This window comes from Sarcophilus harrisii, chromosome X (genome assembly GCF_902635505.1).
Source record: "Sarcophilus harrisii chromosome X, mSarHar1.11, whole genome shotgun sequence".
Taxonomy (NCBI): Eukaryota; Metazoa; Chordata; class Mammalia; order Dasyuromorphia; family Dasyuridae; genus Sarcophilus; species Sarcophilus harrisii.
Genome location: NC_045432.1, coordinates 52,554,416 through 52,573,930, shown reverse-complemented (window position 1 = coordinate 52,573,930; position 19,515 = coordinate 52,554,416). Strand labels below are relative to the sequence as shown.

The window sequence follows — 19,515 nt, the reverse complement described above, 5'->3', positions numbered from 1 at the left end:
AAAAAGTGACTGTTGAACACAAGTGTGCCTGGTGTGGGATGGAAATACTGACATAAGTTTAAAGCAAGAAGGCCATCTTGCCCAATCCCTTCATTTTCTAGAGGAGGAAACTGAGGCACAGAGAGGCAAAGTGATGTCACCCAAGATCACCCAGGGAGTGGCGGAAGTGGAATTTGAACCTTGGTTCTCTGCATAGCTAGCGCTCATTTACAATCTGCTATGGTACAGATTCTCTACACATACACACTCAGCCCTATGCTGTTGAGCTGAATGTTAAATCCACAAATGGCCACATTAACTGGTCCATCCTTTACACGATTCCATTCCTTTTTATTTCTGTCTTAAAAGGCATCAGATCACATCTCAGGGGCTCTGACTTGGTCATCTTATCAGTGGGCCAGAGGGTCACAGCCTGTGTTCTCCACGAAGCAGACAAGTAACAACTCCTTGGAAAAATCTTCATACCATACCCATCGCCTGGAGACTGATTTCAGCACTAAGGTCTGCCTCCACACTAGCCAAGTATGGCCCTCACAGAAAGTGAGCAGGTGGCAGAGACCTGCCTTGCTGAGGTTAGAGAAAGAGCTTTTCTTTAGCTCAAGCTGTGGCCTCTGTTGCCCATCCCAGCTAAACAGTAGGCAGCTTTGATAAGCCTACCTGTGACCACTGGCGGGAGGCAGTCAACCAACTTCCACGCTAAATTTGCCTGAATGGGAAAAGGTTGACATGGAACAAGTTCCTTGGGGATCACAAGCTCAGCACTGAAACTGGATGCTTGCTTTTGAGCACACTGAACTCACGGTAGACAGTGGAACCTAGCCGGGGGTATTTGTCGATAGGTGTCTTGGGAGAAAGGGACCATGATTCCTTATTCCCTTGATCTCTTCTGGCAACTAAAAGTCAGTCTTTCGGAAATGTGGGCTTGCTCCTTGATCTGTCAGCATTCCCATGCTCTTTTTTAATTGTCTGACTTGTCACAGTTAAACAAGAAATGAGAATGCCAGAGACCTGGGCTACACATTCCAGTTTCATTTATATTTGGCTATGAGACCCTGAAGAGGTCATTTTCACTCTCCTTTGGTCTCCTCGGGAATGACGAAAATGGGTACATTCAAGAAGTAACTAAGAAATTTGGGAGGGGGCGGGCTGGATACTATAATTGTATTCTTCAAAAAATAAATAAAACAGAGATAACCTGAGTGGCCCCATTTCTGTCAGGCCTTTTCCTCTAAAGAGTTTTCACATGCATCTATTTCTTTTCCAGTTCTTTGAACTAATTAGGGTAGGCATCGTCATGTCCATTTTCCACGTGGGGAAAACGTGACACTGAGAAACGAGGTGATTTTATAAAACTCAATGGGCTATAGAGTCGGGATCAAGCTTTTCAGGCTTTTGACTTTGTTCAGGGTTTACCTCTGTACTTTTTCTTGCCCTTTAAAGGGAGAGTGGGGAAAAAAAAAAAACAGGCCCGAGTAACTCAAATGTAATACTCTTTTCTGTTGGAGATGACACTTGACATGGCCCGAGTTCCCTCCACTCTTGTCAGAATGCTGCAGAGCTGCCAATATTGCCCTACTTAAATGAGCCCCCCATGTCCAGGGCAGCTCCTTGGAATGATGTATCATGGGAATGTTTTGGCAACTCTATCATCAAAGCAAGCATAACACAAGCAAGTACGCATACTGTGAGCCCAGCACTTAGCTCCCAGGCAAGTTTGATAATTGACATGGCTATGTACTACCGCCACAGCAGGGAAGGCCATACATGTACAAATCTCCATTTCTATTCTCTTCATCATACGACTTTCCAAAAAACGGATGTCACCTAGTTAACTTTCCCAAATTTCTTCAATACCTTAGAACTTATATTATTTAACCCGGCTTCTGTTCTTCTCTGGGGGTTAGCTGCATTACAGTCGCAGGGAGCTTAAGATGAGCTAGGCCTAAGCCTCCCATTATGCAAAGGAGGCAACAGACTTGGGAGTTTGACTTATCCGAATTCACATGAGCGGTAAGAGGCAACTGAGATCTGAACCCGTGTTGCCATGAGCCGTGTTGCCAGCCCGTGACCCGGGCAGAGCAGTACTGACCATCTGTATCACATGGAATGTTAGATCTATTAGTTCCGTCATCCCGTCCTTCCTTCTGCTCCTTAATAGACGCCACTTGCTGTCAGACATGCCCCTCACTCCCTTCTCCCCCAAAAGGAAACACGCCATTGGCCCTATCATTCCCAGGAATGACTAATGGTTATGAGTAAGCATAACTGGTGCAAGGTCCCAGGATTTGAAGGCAGAGGACCTGGATTCAAGTCAACCTTTGCCACTTACTACCTACGTAGCAGATCCCTTAACATCTCCAGGCCTCATTTTTTCTCATCTGGGGAGGCTATACAAGACGACCTCTGGGATCCAGCTCCAGATCTGTGCTCCTATAAACAAAAGCTGGCAACAGAACCTCTTAGAGCAAGGTAGACTTGGGTCCACATGGGATTCAGGTGTCATTGGGCCGGGGCAGTGTCAGTAGAAGTACCATGAGTACAAGACCAACAGTGTTCTCACATGAACCAGAGAGCGATTCCACAAAACTCTCAGGGCCCCCATGACCCAGCCACATAGTACTGAAGGATGTACCATTTCTGCCAAGGCCGAGTTTAACCTTAAAATCACTGTATGGAGACCATTCTGAAATGTGCCCCCTGCTCCTTCCCCTTTGGAACAAATCTGACCCAACAGGAAGGGACAGAAGGATGGCCTCTCCATCATGGAAGGCAGCCCTATCACTCTTCCATGATTTCTCTCTCGTGTAGAATTTCTGAAGCCCATCACTGGGATGTATCCCCTTTCTGACACAGTGCCACTGAGCGCTGCAACAATAAATAAAGCTGGGTAGCCAGTATATACAAATTTCTTCAGTTTGTGCTCTCCATGACAGGAAGGACAGGAAGAAGAATTGTTCTGGGTCTCTTGAACCTTTTCTCAGGTTAGAGATTTTGAAGGGAGTAAGATGCCAGCAAGCAAAATAATGCCAACTGGGCATGATGGGTATTTCCTAAAGCACAGACTGTCCCCTTTTACCTATTTCACCAAGTAGGTACTATTATTATTCCCATTTTCCAGATTCAGAACCTGAGGCTGAGAGGTTAACTGCCTAGACTACACAGTCAGCAAAGTGAGACAGAATTGAAACTCAAGGTTTCTAGACTCCAGGACCAGCCTCCTCATCTTTACCACCCAGCTTCCTCGGAACCATATCCAGCCACTACTTCAAGTCATAAGGCCCAGATTTTGGCCCCAGCTCTATGGCTAATCAGCCATGTTAGAAAGTTGCCATTTTCCTGAACTTAGAGTTAAGAATGAAGATCAAGAAAGAGAATGATTCAAATACTCTGAAGACCATAGACCACTGTCCATACGTTAGGTACTAGCACTCTGTGAAAAGCAGGGACTTCTACATCAGGTCCTTACTGGTCATAGGGGTCTGGGCAAGTCGCCCAACTTCTCTTGGTAAAATAGAGATGCCATCTGACCTGCCTCCCAGGGCTGAGATGAAACGGGAGCTCCTGAGGCCCTAGCCCCTGTGTTCACCATCAAGGAGCAGGCAGGTTTTGAAGGCCCCAGACTTTGGCCCCGGGTCTCCATTCCCAGGATCAGTTTCCCCATGGCTTAGTCCAGCCACCGATGCAGTTAAACACCCTTTCTCTACTTCCAGCAATGGTACTGCTTTATGAATTGGGCATCAAATACAAACAATTACTTCTTTATGCAGATTTTCAAATACCAGAAGCATTCTTTTAATAATCATTGGTTGCTTGAATTGAAACATTGCACACTATGTAATCCTGTCAGAACAAAAGAATTAATTTTCTTTTGCAAATACGCTAACTGTGGGAACACTCAATAAAAATACCCACTGAAGAACAACTATTTCGATTCAAAACAATGAACATTTAGAAGAAAAGGTAAAATCCACTACCGTACAACTCCTGAATTGCTAATGTTGTAGCCAGCTGCTTTTGATGACCTAAAGCTGAGGTGAGCTACTGAGGTGACAGGCACCCGGCCTTCCAGGCACAAATACAGATAAATGGACTTGCACGTCAGAATCCAAATACAATAGTTTTGTTTGACACAAGTAAGAATTTCAGGCATGAGTGGTGTTAAATTAGCAGCGTTATCCAACAATTTGGAAAAACGGTATGGGATTGAGGTATGAGAAACAAAGCAACGCATGAAACAAGCTACAACTTACCACTCCCCAAAGGAAAAGTTTTCTACAGAACATTTAAGTACAGTCCTGCTGGTTTGTTACAGTTTGTGTTCCAGGAGCTGGTCTAAAATTCACAGTGAATCATTAGGCATCTCCAAAGCCCTAAATTCTTGGTCATTGAACTGACAGGTGGCTGAGTGTTTTACTGCCCAGTGGGCTCCTGGGATTTTCCCAAAGTGATGGATGCTTGGCTTGGTTAATGAATGCAACTTTGGGACCCAGGAGCTTTGATGAATAGCGAGAAATCACACCTAAGGGAATCACCTTTCCCCTGAAGTCATGAAGGGCTTTTAAAGATTGACTTTGATGGGAAAGGGATTCCCAGAATGGCTGGTTAAAGCAACTCTAGCTAGCATTGCAAAACTGCAACATGTATAAACCAGTGTGTGTGTGTGTGTGTGTGTGTGTGTGTGTGTGTGTGTGTGTTGGGAGACATAAATGGTAGCTAGTCACAGTTTCAAGTTCTGGTTACACCACTGAGCAGATTTGGTTTTTTACAACATTACTTAAAGAAATGTACACTCTAGCTTTAAATACTAAAGAAATGTTACACCAAGAAAAAAAAAAAGCAGATCCCGGCACTGTATCCCTCCGGGCACTTCCTGGCACTTCTCCCCTATGCCAGTGTTTCAGCTCCCTTCCACCCAATCCCCCCTCTGTCCCAGAGTCCCCCTCATTCTGGGATGCTTCTTCTCTTCCAAGAGCTTCTGTTCCCCTTGAATTGCTTTTTCATGGGCTCTAGCTAGCGTTCCTCTTGTCGCCACAGCCCTGCCCCTCATGAAGCCTACATCTCTGCATTGGGCTGCTGGGACTGCAGGAAACAGCCCATGGAGGGTGACTGCAATAGTTGGGGTGCCTGGAAAAGCCCTGAGGTCTGACTTCCCTGGACTGCCTCAGGAGTATGAATCTGTGGAAAGAAAAAGGGGACAGGATGGAGTCTCTGGCACAATTCCTTTGGCTCCTTGGCTGATATGTGAAGAAGCACCATCTTAAATGAGGAACCCTTGATGTATCAAGAACCATTTCAGATGAACAAAGCCTTGATATCATTGGGGAAACAGGCAGATTCTGTTGTCACATGCCCAGACCCCCTTGCTTTTCTTCTCCTTCTCTGGAGCCTAGTTAAAGACACGCCTCCATTGGCTCCCATACTGTCTTCTCCCAACTCATAAATCACTTATCATTCCTTGGAGTTTGGGGACTCGGGGTTGCATTCTGACTCTTGTCACTTCCTACCCGTGAGATTCTGTGCAAGTCCTTTTACTCCTGAGCCCCCTCTGTAAAAGGGGCCCTCTACATCACAGAGTTGTGACTGAAAGCACTTTGGAAACCATTAAAGGGCCAGATGAAGAGGTGTTAGCGGAAGCTGCAGCTACCTTACTATTTCATGGGTGGTCCTTTGAGGGAGGCCCTTTAGCTACCATAATCCCCCTTTTAAAGATATGGAAACTGAGACTTAGCCAGATTTTTTGCATAGGATCAGCCAGCATCCTATGACCCTCTGTTGTATTCTTTGCCATAGGTTCATGTTGCCTCGCTAACTAGTGTCTAAGTTAACAAAGGGGCACACCGGGCTAAGCAGGCATTGACGAGCAATGATGGAGGCCCACAACTATGTCAACTGGGAAGCCAGAAGTCCATTTGGACACAATGCCATTTCCTTGTTTGCTATCAGGGACAGTGGGATTTGTTAAGCAAATTAATAGTCTAGTTAGCAGATGAACGCTAAGAGAACAAACAAATTGCTTTCTAATACTCCTGAGTCACTGTACCCGCTAACAGACAAGAAGGCCGTGGAAAGAATCCCTGACTTTTTTCTTCGTTAAAACTGATCTGAAAGACCCCTTGACTGGGTAACATTTCGATACCACTGTTTTCTAACCAGGTTTGTGTTAGTGAGAGCTGCTATGTTTTAGCATTCTCTAATTTAGACATCATTAAGTCACACTGCCCTTTACCACCTCTCCCCCTCCCATCCCAGCCTGTCAGTCTTGTTTATGAGGTCCGAAAGGGCTGGCATGTCCAGGGACAGTGAGAAACACTATTCCTGAGACTTCAATGAGGCAGGCTGGAAGTGTGTCAATGTTCGGTGAGAACCTGGGCACCTGTGACAATCTGCAGGGCACCATGGAGTTTTTCTTCGAGGGGATCTTTTCTGGGAGGGAGATGACCAAAAGCTAAAGACATCAGTCCCCAATGGCAGCCCCTCAGGAGTAGCTCAGCCAAAGTAATGCTCTCTTGGCAAATGGTTCTATGTCCCCCCAAATCACTGAGAGCTGCCACTTAGGCTACAGAGGCTCATTTGCCCCAGTCGGCCTGATTTCTGAAGCAAGACCGAACCAGCAAACTGGAGGCATAGAGGAAAAATAACTGGAAAAAAAGCATGAGTGCAGCTTAGAGGACTGGTTGGGGGGATTGGGGATATTGAAATTTGATGAGATTTTTTTTCTTTTGGGGGGTTGGGTGGGACAAGACCCACCTTCAAGTTTTTGAAGTGCTGCTCTATGGAATAGGAACATTTATAGACTCGGTCTGCTTGATCTCAGAGAACAGAACTGGGGATGCTCGGTAGGATGCAAAGAGGGCAAATCCCAGCTCAACATAAGGGAAAATTTCCTGACCAAGTGAGTCCAAAAGGGTGATGAGCTAGCTTGATAAGTGATGAGACCAGTGGGGCCAGAGGATATCTGTGCAGGTGTGGGTTGGACTTAATGACTTCAGAAGCCTATTCTAGAGCTGCAATGTTCCAAAAACACAAGGCCGCTGCCTTTTGTACAGAGTATTTCTGCAAGATTAGAGACCTGCATCTTATTTGAAATGTAATAGTTCATTAGTTAAATAAGCCTAGGGCCGAATGCTTTTGCCACGCGATAGATGCTTAGATTTCAGGGACATCTGCCACTTGCCAATTCTGAATTATTGGCCTTTAAAAAAATCAAGGTCTGGACTTCATAGAGTAGGGGGCTCAAAAGCACAGAGGGTCTTCCTCCATGAGAACACAAAGCTACCCAACAGATACCAGGTTGACAGTTGCACTGAGTCTGGAGCCACATCCACTTAGACATCGGGGGTCCCTTCTTCACTCTAGCCTCTTCCACCCAGACACCATTGCTGCTCGGAGGGGAGGGGATTGAAAAGAACATTACCTGAACACAGACGTCACTCTCGGGGACCTGGGGCTCTTGCCACTGGTGAACAGGAAGCTGCTGTGAGTCGAGGATGGCTAAGTCAGTGGTTGGAATGAACATGGGAGCAAATGCTGAAGGAGCAGGCAGAAGCTGATCGTCTTGGAGAAACCTATGAGAGCAGAAAGGAGTGTAAATAATATACAGGTATTAACTCAGAAATTAAACCCCGTGCTGCTAGATCACTGCCAGCAGATGCTATTAGAAATTAGTTTTATCAACTACCTCGGACCATCGACCACAAATGCTATTAAAAATGTTTTATCAACGACCTCAGACTACCATTAAATGCTATTAAAATGTTTTAGCAACATTCTCTGACTACTGCCAATATATGCTTGAGGCACATGCAAATTCTCTAACTCAATCAAGGTTTGCCAGTTATATCCATGTATGTCGACAAGAAGATCAAGCTTTCCTGGGACACAAGAAATCGCTAATCTCCAAGCTGTGGGTCATGGTGATGATCACATTCTCAAGGAAAAAAGAGACAACAAATGTACCCACTGAAAAGTAGCAGATCACATCCCTCAGGCAATGGGAAAAATTCACACAGAACAGATGTCAGGCTTGCCTCTCCCATGAGCTCCCACTGTACGTTGGGGGTAGTTGCTCTAACTCCTAAGAGTACTGGCTTCTTTTTCTATAAAAAGGAGGATACTACTAGCTATTTTACCTATCTCACATAGGTTGGTTAAGAGAAAATATAGAACGGGGCAGTTAGAACTATGAAGGAACTTTGAGATCATCTGAACCACCCTGTTCTTTTTCCAGATAGGGAAATTGAGGCCCAGGAGGGCCAGTAACTTAACTCCCTATATGACTATAGGAAAGTGACAAAGCTGAAACTCCTTTTCAAGTCTAGAATTTTTTCTTCCACATCACAGTATCCCAGGTTTTTCCTCTGTCTTTCTTTGCCAAGATTTCTGAATTCTCTCCCTCTACACAGAGTCTTAGATTCTTGCCTTCAAAATAGACCCTTCCATTCTCTTAAATGCACATGAGCCTTGCCCATGAACGTTTAAATCATCCAGGTAAGTCTCTGCAGCCATGAGTTGGACAACGTGAGGGATATTTAAATAGCCTCAACCAAATCTGTTTCAAAGTGCTTTCCTAAGAAATTCAATCATTTGTTCAGTGAATTCAATGAAGCACAAGGTGAGGTGCCGGAGACTCAGAGACAAATAGGAAGACAATTCCTGCCCTCAAGGAACTTACTCGTATCCTACTGGGGGAACACAAGGCATGCACAAATAAATGAGCAGAATGTATCCAGCTACGCTATATGCTCATATCTGGCACTAAGGGAGTGTGGAGAGGGCTTATTATTTTCTAATGAGGGGGAAATGATCATGGGAACCAATGGAGAGATCCCTGAGCTTGGAGTCACAAAGCCCGAGTTCAAGTTCCTACTCCAGCACTTACTAGATGAATTCACACAAGCTGTGTTGCCTTTTTAAGTTCCAGTTTCCATTTGTTAGATGGGAGTATTGATACTTGCACTTCTTATCTCGCCTTGCTGTTTGTGTGTGCCACGGTGGCTGGCACCGGTAATTCAATTGGGGAGGTGGAGGCTGGTGGATCGCCTGAGGTTGGGAGTTCTGAGCTACAGTAGAGCTAAATTTGGTTTTAGTGTGAGCCCTTGGGAACACTGGGCTACCAGGAGGGAAAAACCAGCCCAGGGCAGAAACAGCAGGTCAAAGCGGTCTCATCTATTAGCAGTGAGATTGGGCCCATGAATGGCAGGCAGCCAGGGTGAGATAGGGAGAGCCAGAATTAAAAGCACCATATGGATGTGAGTACTAATTAGCCATCCTCTAAGGAAGGAGCAGAAGAAGTTACCTAGTTATTTAGTGGAAGAGCTGGGCCCCAAATTCAGGGCTCCTGACTAGCTTCCAGCCATGTCCTTTTCAGGAGACTGCAGAGAATGGCTTTTAGATTTTAAGACAAGCTGAGCTGAATGTCTAACTCCTAACTTCTCTACAGTAAAAGAAGAAGGCAGACTTATTTTGACTGCTGGACCAATCATCCAAAGGCACATTGGACTTCCACTTCTATTAGGGCCAGAGAACCTGGCCACATTCATTGTGTCGTTCTCTAGAACTCCATTCATTAGCTTCACTGGGTCTGTTTAAGCACAGATGGACACTTCTGCTGGTGTTTGAAACCCACTGCCCTCTGACTAATCGGCAGTGGTGGGCAGAAACCATCACTTGATCCGTCCTGCTCAACAGAAGTGAATTCACGTTGAAGAACAAACTGCACGCTTCAGAAACATTTGGTTGGAGAAACTGAAGACTGTTCAATATACTCTATCCTTTTAGCCTAGGCTGCTGTGAGCCCCGGCAGGGCAGTTTGGCTACCAGCAGAAGGATCCAACTCTCTCCTTATTTGGGGAGATCAACTGGCTTGCTGACAAGTCCTAGATGTTTTGAAAATTACTCTGACTAGGTTCACTCTACATCTTCAAAGGATGCTAATCTTTGTCTTGTTATTAAATTGCCAGATGTTTTCATCTTCAATCCTTTCCTTTTTCTTACAGGAAGGTAACCTTGATATTTTCCAAAAGATCAGAACAAAATGGGCCTTATGCTTTGACTCAACCACCAGAAAAAGGTCACGACTAAGATGTACTTGGTTTGTTGGAAGCCCATTAGGGCTGTTCTGGGGGGACCATTCATTCCTGGGGACCAGATGTGCCAGGAAGGAAAGAAGACGTGACAGCTAGACTTAGCTCATATTGGGAGGGTCCCTTTTCAGCTCAGCCTTTTGAATATCACCCATCACTGATCCCACTGGCCAACTTAAGACTACTTAGGATCACTGCCGATTAGTCAGAGGGCAGTGGGTTTCAAACCCCAGGAGAATGTCCATCTGTGCTTAAACAGACCCAAGAAAGCTAATGAAGGGAATACTAGAGACTGACATAACAAATGTGGCCAGATTTTCTGGCCCCTAACAGGAAACAGAAGTCTAGTGTGTCTTTGGAGTATTGGTCCATTAGTCCATACCAACTAAGCCTAAGAGGGTAGAAGTAAGTCATGACATTGAATTTCCCTAATAGGCAGCAATACAAAGAAAGAAATTAAATACCCACAGGCAGCCAAATCCTATAAGAAATAAGATTTTTTAAAAGTGTGATCAACTGATAGCCAAATTGTAACTCTCTTCTAAAAGTTTTCAAACTTAGAGCAAGCATCCTTTAGAAGCACCAGAAAAGAACAAATTGGGTATGTCAAAGGTCATTTCCAATGTAATCCAAATCAACATGAATCTGGGTTTAGTTAAAGTCATTTTGTACATCAGTTGCCACTAACATGAGTGAAGATTTCCTCTAGGGAAAGTTCTTTATCCCTGCTGGGATAAAATTAGAGAGGGTCTGGATTTCACTCAGCTTCTGTGAGGAAGGCTTCCATGAACCACTGGCCTGGAGTGCATAGTAAAGTCTCACCATCAGTGCCTCTGGATAAGACAAAGCCTTCTCTTCTTAGCTACACCACAATGAAATAATCATAACTAAAAACAAATGGTCTAAACAACTAAGCATCACAGAACTAGCAATTCTAAGCGCTAGAAAGGACTTTGAAAAATTATTTAGTCCCAGTCCGCATCACAGAGGTAAGGAAACTGAGGCTCAGAATGTTCAAATGATCCATCGACAAGTATCTACCAAATGTCTCCCATGTGCCATGTACTGTGCTACTATGTGGGGATAAAAATAAACCAGTTCTTACTCATTAGGAATTTGCTAATAAAAAGGCAACTTGAGCAATATATAAGAATATACAAAATAGATATGAAGTAAACACAAAATAGTCAAATATGAGAGGGAGTATACAGATAAGGGAAGACCTCATGTAGAAGGTGGTGCTTGAGGTGAGTCTCAGAGGAAGAATGATTCTGTGAAGTAGAGGAAAACAAGAAAACTTTCCAAGCATGTGGGGTAGTCAGTGCAAAGTCATGGAGGTGGGAGATGAGGTATGGTGATTGAGGAACAGAGCAGAGGCCGGTTTGGCTGGGCTGTTAGGTGCAACGGGGGAGAAATGTCCAATGATGCTGGAAAGAGAGATTGGGGCAAAGTTCTAAAGGGCTTCATAAGCTAAGTAGAGGAATTTATCTTTGATTCTAGAAGCAATATGTTGGGTTACACAGTCAGATCTGTACTTCAGGAAAATCACTTTAGTAGCAGTGGAACAGAAAGAGACTCGAAGCATCAGGGTAAGCAAGGAGGAGGCTATGTGTGAGTGGAGATAAGGAGCTGATGGAGAGGGGCGGAGTGGATCTAGAGTTGCCAAGATCTGGCAACTTCTCGGCTACATGGGGCCACATGCTGCCGTTAATCTGATCTCCAAACCTGGAGGATGGAAGAATGGTGGTGTTTTAGACAGAAATAGAGAAGTGTGGAAGAGAGGAGCACTTGGGAGAGAAAATGAACTGTGTTTTAGATATGTTGACTATGAAATCTCTCCTTGGCATTCAGTTTTACATGCTTAACAGGCCGTCGGTCACGTGGACACCATCACTTGATGATCAGGGACAAGCCTAGGCCTGGATATATAGGACTGAGAGTCAGCTGCAGAGATGAGAATGAAATCCACAGGAACTGACGAGGTTGTCAAGAACGAGAATGTAGACGGAGATGAGGAGGGGGTTCTTGGACAGGGCCTTGGGGAATGTCACAGTTAGGGGGGTACACAGGTTAGGCCAGATACTGAACCAGCAAAGGAGACTGAAAAGAAAAGGTCAAAGAGGCAGAAGAACCAAGAGGGGGCAGAGAGGACAGAGTATCCAAGAGGAGTTGAAGGTGAGGGAAGAAACAGAGAAGTGACTCCCCGCCATCCCATCCAACAACTCTGCCCATGAACGTCTTACCCGAGAGTGATATCTTGGTCACATTCAATTGGCTGTTGAATGATATCAATTGGCACTTCAGCTGAAACGGTGATGGAGTAAGTCTCAGAAAACAGCATGGGGTCACCATAGAGAGGCATGGAGATGCTGGTGTGGTCCGGTACACATAGTTCCTCATTTTCATTTATTAAATTCTGCTCTTGCTGCTGCTGCTGTAGTTGCTGCTGTTGTTGCTTTAAAGACAAGAGAGATTTCTAATTATTGATGAAATGGAAAGCAAAATCACACGACAAAAAATGGCATGTCATCACAGATCCATAAGAAACGTCTCTCCCATCTTTCCATCTACGGATGTCGGTGTCTAGCTAAGAGACTGCACGGCCCCTACACACCTGGATGTGACAATCTGTCTCCCTGTCTAGTAGCCAAATGCGGGTAAATGTTTAACCCGTGAGCTCCCTGATCAATAGCTGGCAAAAACTACTAGACCAAAGGTAGAATTGGAAGCCCTAAGGCTGCATCCCCATGGAAACAAAGTTCCTGGAATTCTGGGAGAGCTGGGCTCTCCCAATTCTCAAGCTACATGAAGGGCTTCAACTCACCAGGCTAGGGGTAATGCATGGCTCCTCAAGGAACTGGTCTGAGGGTATAGTAGAGCTACCATAAGATTCAGGCTCCAGGAAATCAGATTGGCATTTTGTAGCTGTCTTGGGTACTCTGGCTCGCCGATGAGATCCTTTTTTTGGTTTCAGGGGCTTGGGAGACTTGAAGTTCAGTGATGTACATGGCTGTAACAGCATCTGGGGAGAGGCGGGGAGGCAAGTTGTGTAAAAGCCCGAGGCTGCATTTCCAATTATCATTAACCTTGATGTGAACCATTACCGACCAACCCAGGCCCAACTTCTCAGGAAGGGTATTTTGGGAATGGAGGCCAGTAATAGAAATGGAAAATGGAATGGGATGTCTGAGAAACAGAGAAAAGGCCAATCTGGCTAGACTAGAGAATATGGGAAAGGTGAGTGATGAATGCAAAATGAGCCGAGAAAGAAAGGGGGGCAGACTCGGATTGTGAAGGGTTCCAAAAACTCAACATAGGAGTTTACACCTTTTCTAGAAACAATGGGAGCCATTGGAGTTGACTGAAGGTAATGGGGGGCAATGGGAGTACATGAATTAGGACAGAAATTTATTAAATGCTTATGTGCCAGGCACTTTACTGATTGCCGGAAATACAAAGAAAGGCAAAAACAATTGATAAATGGTCAAAGGATATGAACAGGCAGTTTTCAGATGAAAAAATCAAAGGTACAGTCATGTGAAAAATGTGCTAAATCACTATTGAATAGAGAAATTCATATTAAGACAACTCTGAGCTACCATTTCATACCTCTCAGATTGGCTAAGATGGCAGAAGGAAAATAAGAAATGTTGGAGAGAATGTGCAAAAAGTGGAACACTAAGACATTGTTGGTGGAGCTGTGAACTGACCCAACCATTCTGGAGAGGAATTTGGAGCTATACCCAAAGGGTTATCAAACTGGGCATACCCTTTGACCCAGAAATACCACTACTAGATCTGTATCCCACAGAGATCACAGAAAGGGAAAAGGATCCACCTGTACAAAAATATTTATAGCAGCTCTCTTTGTGGTGGCAGAGAACTGAAAAAGGAGGAGATGCTCACCTACTGGGGAATGACTGAACAAACTGAACACTGTGCTATAAGAAATGACAAGCAGGCTGATTTCAGAAAAGCCTGGAAAGATTTACATAAACTGATGTTGAGTGAAGTGAGAAGAACCAGAACACTGTATACAGTAACAGCAGCACTGTACAAGGATCAACTGTGACAGACTTAACTCTTCTCAGAAATATGGAAACAAGACAATTCCAAAAGGCTCATGATGGAAAATGTATCCAGATGTATTTCAGAGAAATGTATTTCAGAGAAAGGGCTATGGAGTCTGAATGCAGTTTGAAGCACACTATTTTCACTGTTTTTCTTTCTCATGGTTTTTCCCTTTTGTTCTGGTTCTTTGTTCATAACATGACTAATGGGGAAAAATATTTAAAAGGATTGTGCAGGGGCAGCTAGGTGGTGCAGGTGCAGTAGTTAGAGCACCAGCCCTGAAGTCAGGAGGACCTGAGTCACATGCAAGGAGAAAAGAACTCAGTTTAGCTGGGTCATAGTGTGATGAAGGGAATATAATGCAAGAAGACTGGAAAAGTAGGAGAAACCAGGTTGTTAAGAGCTTTGAAATCCAGACAGAAGATTTTTCTATTTAATCCTGAAGGCAAAAAGAGTTTGAGTGTGGGTCAGAGGGAGGGGAGGGCCATAACTGGACCTCCATCTCAGGAAAGTCACTTTGGTGGCCAAATGGAGGATGGATCAGAGTTGAGACCGGCAGACCCACGTGCCGGCTATTGTAATAATTGAGGCACAGGGTGATGAGGGCCTGCATTAGAGTTGGGGTAATGCCAGAGGAGAGAAGGGGGACACATTTGAGAAATATTATAAAGGTAGAAATTATAAGTCTTGGAACAGATTTGATATATAAGAGCAAACCTAAGCTTGGAGCATGATTCCTCAGAACTTTAACGAGAGGGCAGTAGAAGCACAAAAATAAACAATTTTTTCAAGAATTTGTATCGCAGAAGACAAAGAAAGATTGAGGATGATAATCTGAAGGAATGGGAAGATCAAGTGAGGGGGTTTTGAGCACAGGGAGAGGTGGGTGTGTTTGTCGACAGCAGGATGAAACCAGTAAATGGGGAGGACTAGAGATTATTAGATAGGGTGCAGATGTTGGTGGGAACAATCTGCTGGGAAAGATGCGAGGGTGAAGGGCACACGTAAACGGAGTATGCCCTTGGCAAGAAGGCCTATCAGAGATGGCCTTGAAAGAAGACAGGGAGGGAGGACATTGTCAAAGATACGGGAGCTAAAGAAGAGGGGAGGAAAGGAAACTTAATGACAATAGGACTCAGTTTTTTTTTGTTTGTTTGTTTGTTTTGTTTTGTTTTTCCAGGGAGTATAAGGCAAGGGCATCACAGAAGGCAGGTATAGAGAGAACTACCAATGACCAGAAAACCAATTTGAGAGCGGTGCTGCCCATGGGCTAAACAGAGGCTGATTACCATAAATTTGTAGCTAATTCAATCAGCAAGGTCTCCTACCTTGTTCCCGCTCCAATCCTATCTCCAATACTTTCTACCTGTGTTTCCCTTAGGCAAGTGACCTCTCTCCTCTCACTGTAACATGAGGGAGTTGGGCTCAATGAGCTCTCAAGTTCCTTCTGACTCTTAGTCTAGGCTCCTATAACTTGTGAATCCTGACCTAGATTCCTGGATGCTCACTTGTCTAATCATCTGGTACACCAGACCCCCGCCCATACTAGGACTTGGGGGCCAAGTCAGGAGTCTAGCTGAAGAGGCCCAAGTCCTTTCCCGTGACATCAGAGGCAACAAGAGTTCTCTAGCCCAGAGGAACCCGAGTCCCAGTCAGATTTGGGGGAATGGGCTCATTTTGATCAACATGGATAATCCCGTGCTATCTTTGTGCTCCTTGCCAGACCATTCTCTGCTTGGCAGCTGGCCTGCATCGCCTTGAATTGTATGTCAATCTGATACCACTTGTGGAGAGACTGACATCTCACCTCAAAATGCAGCATTTCTGAAAATCCGACACGATTTTCCTTCCTCCTAATTTCTCTGAGGCCGGTTACCAGTAGAAAGGAATTTGTCTTTGGCTACTTCCTGATCCATCCTGGATCAGAAAGCCCCAAATGCCATCAAAAAAGTCAAAGAGAAGATAACGAGGTGTTAAACTAACTGTAAAGATGCCCAGCCACAAGCAGCAGATGCCTTTATGAGTGCTGAATGAGTTCCTTGATTGAATTGGAAGGGGAACTATGGCTCTGGAGGACCCTTAAAAGTCAAACAGTTGAAAAATAATTTAGGATGCTCCAAATCATTATTAATCAGAGAAATGCAAATTAAGACAACTCTAAGATACCACTACACACCTGTCAGATTGGCTAAGATGACAGGAAAAAATAATGATGATTGTTGGAGGGGATGTGGGAAAACTGGGACATTGATGCATTGTTGGTGGAGTTGTGAACGAATCCAACCATTTTGGAGAGTAGTTTGGAACTATGCTCAAAAAGTTATCAAACTGTGCATACCCTTTGATCCAGCAGTGTTACTACTGGGCTTATATCCCAAAGAGGACCCGTATGTGCACGAATGTTTGTGGCAGCCCTTTTTGTAGTGGCTAAAAACTGGAAACTGAATGGATGTCCATCAGTTGGAGAATGGTTGAATAAAGTGTGGTATATGAAAATTATGGAATATTACTGTTCTGTAAGAAATGACCAACAGGATGATTTCAGAAAGGCCTGGAGAGACTTACACGACCTTATGCTGAGTGAAATGAGCAGGGCCAAGAGATCATTATATACTTCAACAACAATACTAGATGATGACCAGTTCTGATGGACCAGGCCATCCTCAGCAACAAGATCAACCAAATCATTTCCAATGGAGCAGTAATGAACTGAACCAGCTACGCCCAGAGAAAGAACTCTGGGAGATGATTAAAAACCATTACATTGAATTCCCAATCCCTATATTTATGCCCACCTGCATTTTTTATTTCCTTCACAAGCTAATTGTACAATATTTCAGAGTCTGATTCTTTTTCTACAGCAAAATAATGTTTTGGTCATGTATACTTATTGTGTATCTAATTTATATTTTAATATATTTAACATCTACTGGTCATCCTGCCATCTAGGGGAGGGGATGGGGGGTAAGAGGTGAAAAATTGGAACAAGAGGTTTGGCAATTGTTAACGCTGTAAAGTTATCCATGCATATAACCTGTAAATAAAAGGCTATTAAATAAAAAAAAAGAAAAAGAAAAAAAAAAGAAAAAAAAAAAAGAAAAATAATTTAGGAGGGTCCAAGCTCTGAAGAGCTTCCTAAGGTACGACTTGTGTGCCTGGACCAAAGGGCAGCAAACCAGACTGCTCTGCCCACAAAACAGGCCCCAAACTCTCCTGCTCCCGTGCGTTTGACCCTGGTACTCCACTGGGTCTTTCGAGTGGAACTCAGATGTTCCCTCCCCTCCCCATGAGGAATTTGTCCTCATCCCCTCATCAGTCTTGTTGCCCTGATCTCTCGGACCTCCCAAAGCAATGAATCTGGCCTTCTACTGTACCTATCATATATAAAACCTCTTTATCTCCTCGAACATGGCTCCACCACACGCTGAACCGTTCTCGTGATTTGTTTGAGCCAGTCCTGACTGACAAAAGCAACAAAGCCAGGTCTGAAGTAACAAATCACCAGCAAAAATGCTTCCCTTTCACGGCCTCGGGCTTAATTTTGGAAGCCGGCTCTATGTGCCGCTTCCAATTTGTCAATAAGCCTCTCCAGTTAAGTTGGGAGCTCCCTTGGGTCAAAGAAAATGCCAGGATGGGGGCTCTGACTTTTTTTTTCGCCCATATTCTGACAATTCCCCTGCCACTCCAAAGCAAGAATTCTGAGTGGGAGCTAAGCAGAGAAAGGGCTTATTTCCCAATTCTTTGACCCGGGGCTAGAAATGACAATGCACAGAACACAAGCGAATTACTGGAGGAAAATGGAACTATACACACAGGCAGTGCCAGGGAAAGAGATCTGCTCTCGGGGGGGTACAGGCCAGATGTTGTCTTTGCCGGAAAGGCGCCGAGTGTCCCTTGTTGATGCATTTGGAAGTCAGTATTGTGCACAATCTGCAGACACTCCTTGATTGCATGGAGCTCCTGCTTCTGGGTTTCGATGTCCGCCTGTAATGTCCGAGTTCGTCCTTCCAGCTCTTCCTTGAGTTGCTGCATCACCCCAAGCTCCTCTAGAGAGGGGAACAGAGACTGCAAAGAGAAGCCAGTGCTTGGAAAAAACCAGCTCCAATTCTTTCCAGACATAAAGCCTAGCCTCATCCCCTAAAAGTGCTAGGGAAATAGGGGTCTTTTAGGTGCTAAAAAACAGTACAATGTGGTGAAAGAGCCCCAGTGGAGGCAGAGGACAGAGATTCGAATCCTGACTGTGACACTGGGCCAATCACAATCCCTCCAGGTCTCTGCTTCCTCCGCTTTGGTAAAATAAGTGTTCTGGAACTGATGACTTCTGCGAAGGCCTTCCGGCTTGAAGTGCTCTAAATGTTAGGTCTGAGAAGGACCCCAGAGGTCATCTGCTGGATTTCATCCAACTTCCCCATTTTACTGAGGAGGAAACCGAGGCCCAGAGAGAAGAAGGTCCTTGCGAGTTGGTGGCACTGGAACCAAAGCCTCCTGCCTTGCCAGGCCAGAACTCGTTCCACTATAACACACCATCCAAAGAGGCAGGAAAGAAACCCACAAAGTTCTGCTCTCAGATGGGGTCACAAACACCAGTGAAGCACATTCAGAATCTAATCTGGTTCTCTTGTTAGTAATATAAATGATAGTGTTTCAATTAATACCGCTCCTATTTACTCTGAAAAATCTAATGTTCATCTTGGAAAATTACCTCTTTGCTGAACATTTAGATGAATCATCATGTAAATGGCATTTTGATGGTTCGGGAGGGGGAGGAAGTCTCTGCTTGCCATGTGAAGGGGCAAGAATCCTATCCTCTCTGATCCCCCCTCTCAGCAGCCGCCTGCAGAAGCGGAGGAGGCCGTGGCGAACCCTGAGTCGGGCCTGCTAATCCCGTGAAAGTCTGTTGGAACATGGCTCTTTATTCTATGCGTTGTTCCAAACAATGTCTCACCAACTCCCCCCAAAGAGGGGAGGGGAGAAGCAGCATACCACATTTCTAAATCACCTAAAGGCTTAGCAAACACCAGATAGGGCAGGTACGACTATCTGGGCTTTTCTGGACCCGGATCCAGAGCTTGGGAGAGGTGAGCTCATTTGCCTAAGGTCACACAGCCGATAATGTCAGACTCAGGCCTTGAACTTGGATCTCCAAGTTCCAAGAACGGAGTTCTTCCTTATTCTTCCTCACTCAGACTCTAAGCCCGGGACCTACAGAGTAGATACCATGCTGACCCTGGGGCCCAAGCCCAGCATCACTGGATACTGTGATGCAGCATGGTAGTTAAAAGCCTTCTTTGCCTCCTCCCCCTCCACACCCTGTCCTCTTCATTCACTGACTCGGTGCATCCTTGGGCAAGCTACTTAGTAC

At 44.8% G+C, this 19,515-nt stretch overlaps 1 protein-coding gene across 1 annotated transcript in view; it reads right to left on the bottom strand.

Annotated features, from left to right (window-relative positions):
• PASD1 (PAS domain containing repressor 1) overlaps window positions 1-19,515 on the bottom strand; it is an 82,153-nt gene continuing 62,638 nt past the window's right edge. Inside the window, exons 16-20 of the mRNA XM_031944578.1 lie at window positions 17,967-18,218; window positions 12,907-13,104; window positions 12,326-12,516; window positions 7,415-7,565; window positions 1-5,175 (exon numbers count right to left, since the gene is read on the bottom strand). Of these exons, the coding sequence (XP_031800438.1) occupies window positions 5,053-5,175; window positions 7,415-7,565; window positions 12,326-12,516; window positions 12,907-13,104; window positions 17,967-18,218 (915 nt within the window). The 3' untranslated portion in view covers window positions 1-5,052. The remainder of the gene's footprint in view (window positions 5,176-7,414; window positions 7,566-12,325; window positions 12,517-12,906; window positions 13,105-17,966; window positions 18,219-19,515) is intronic.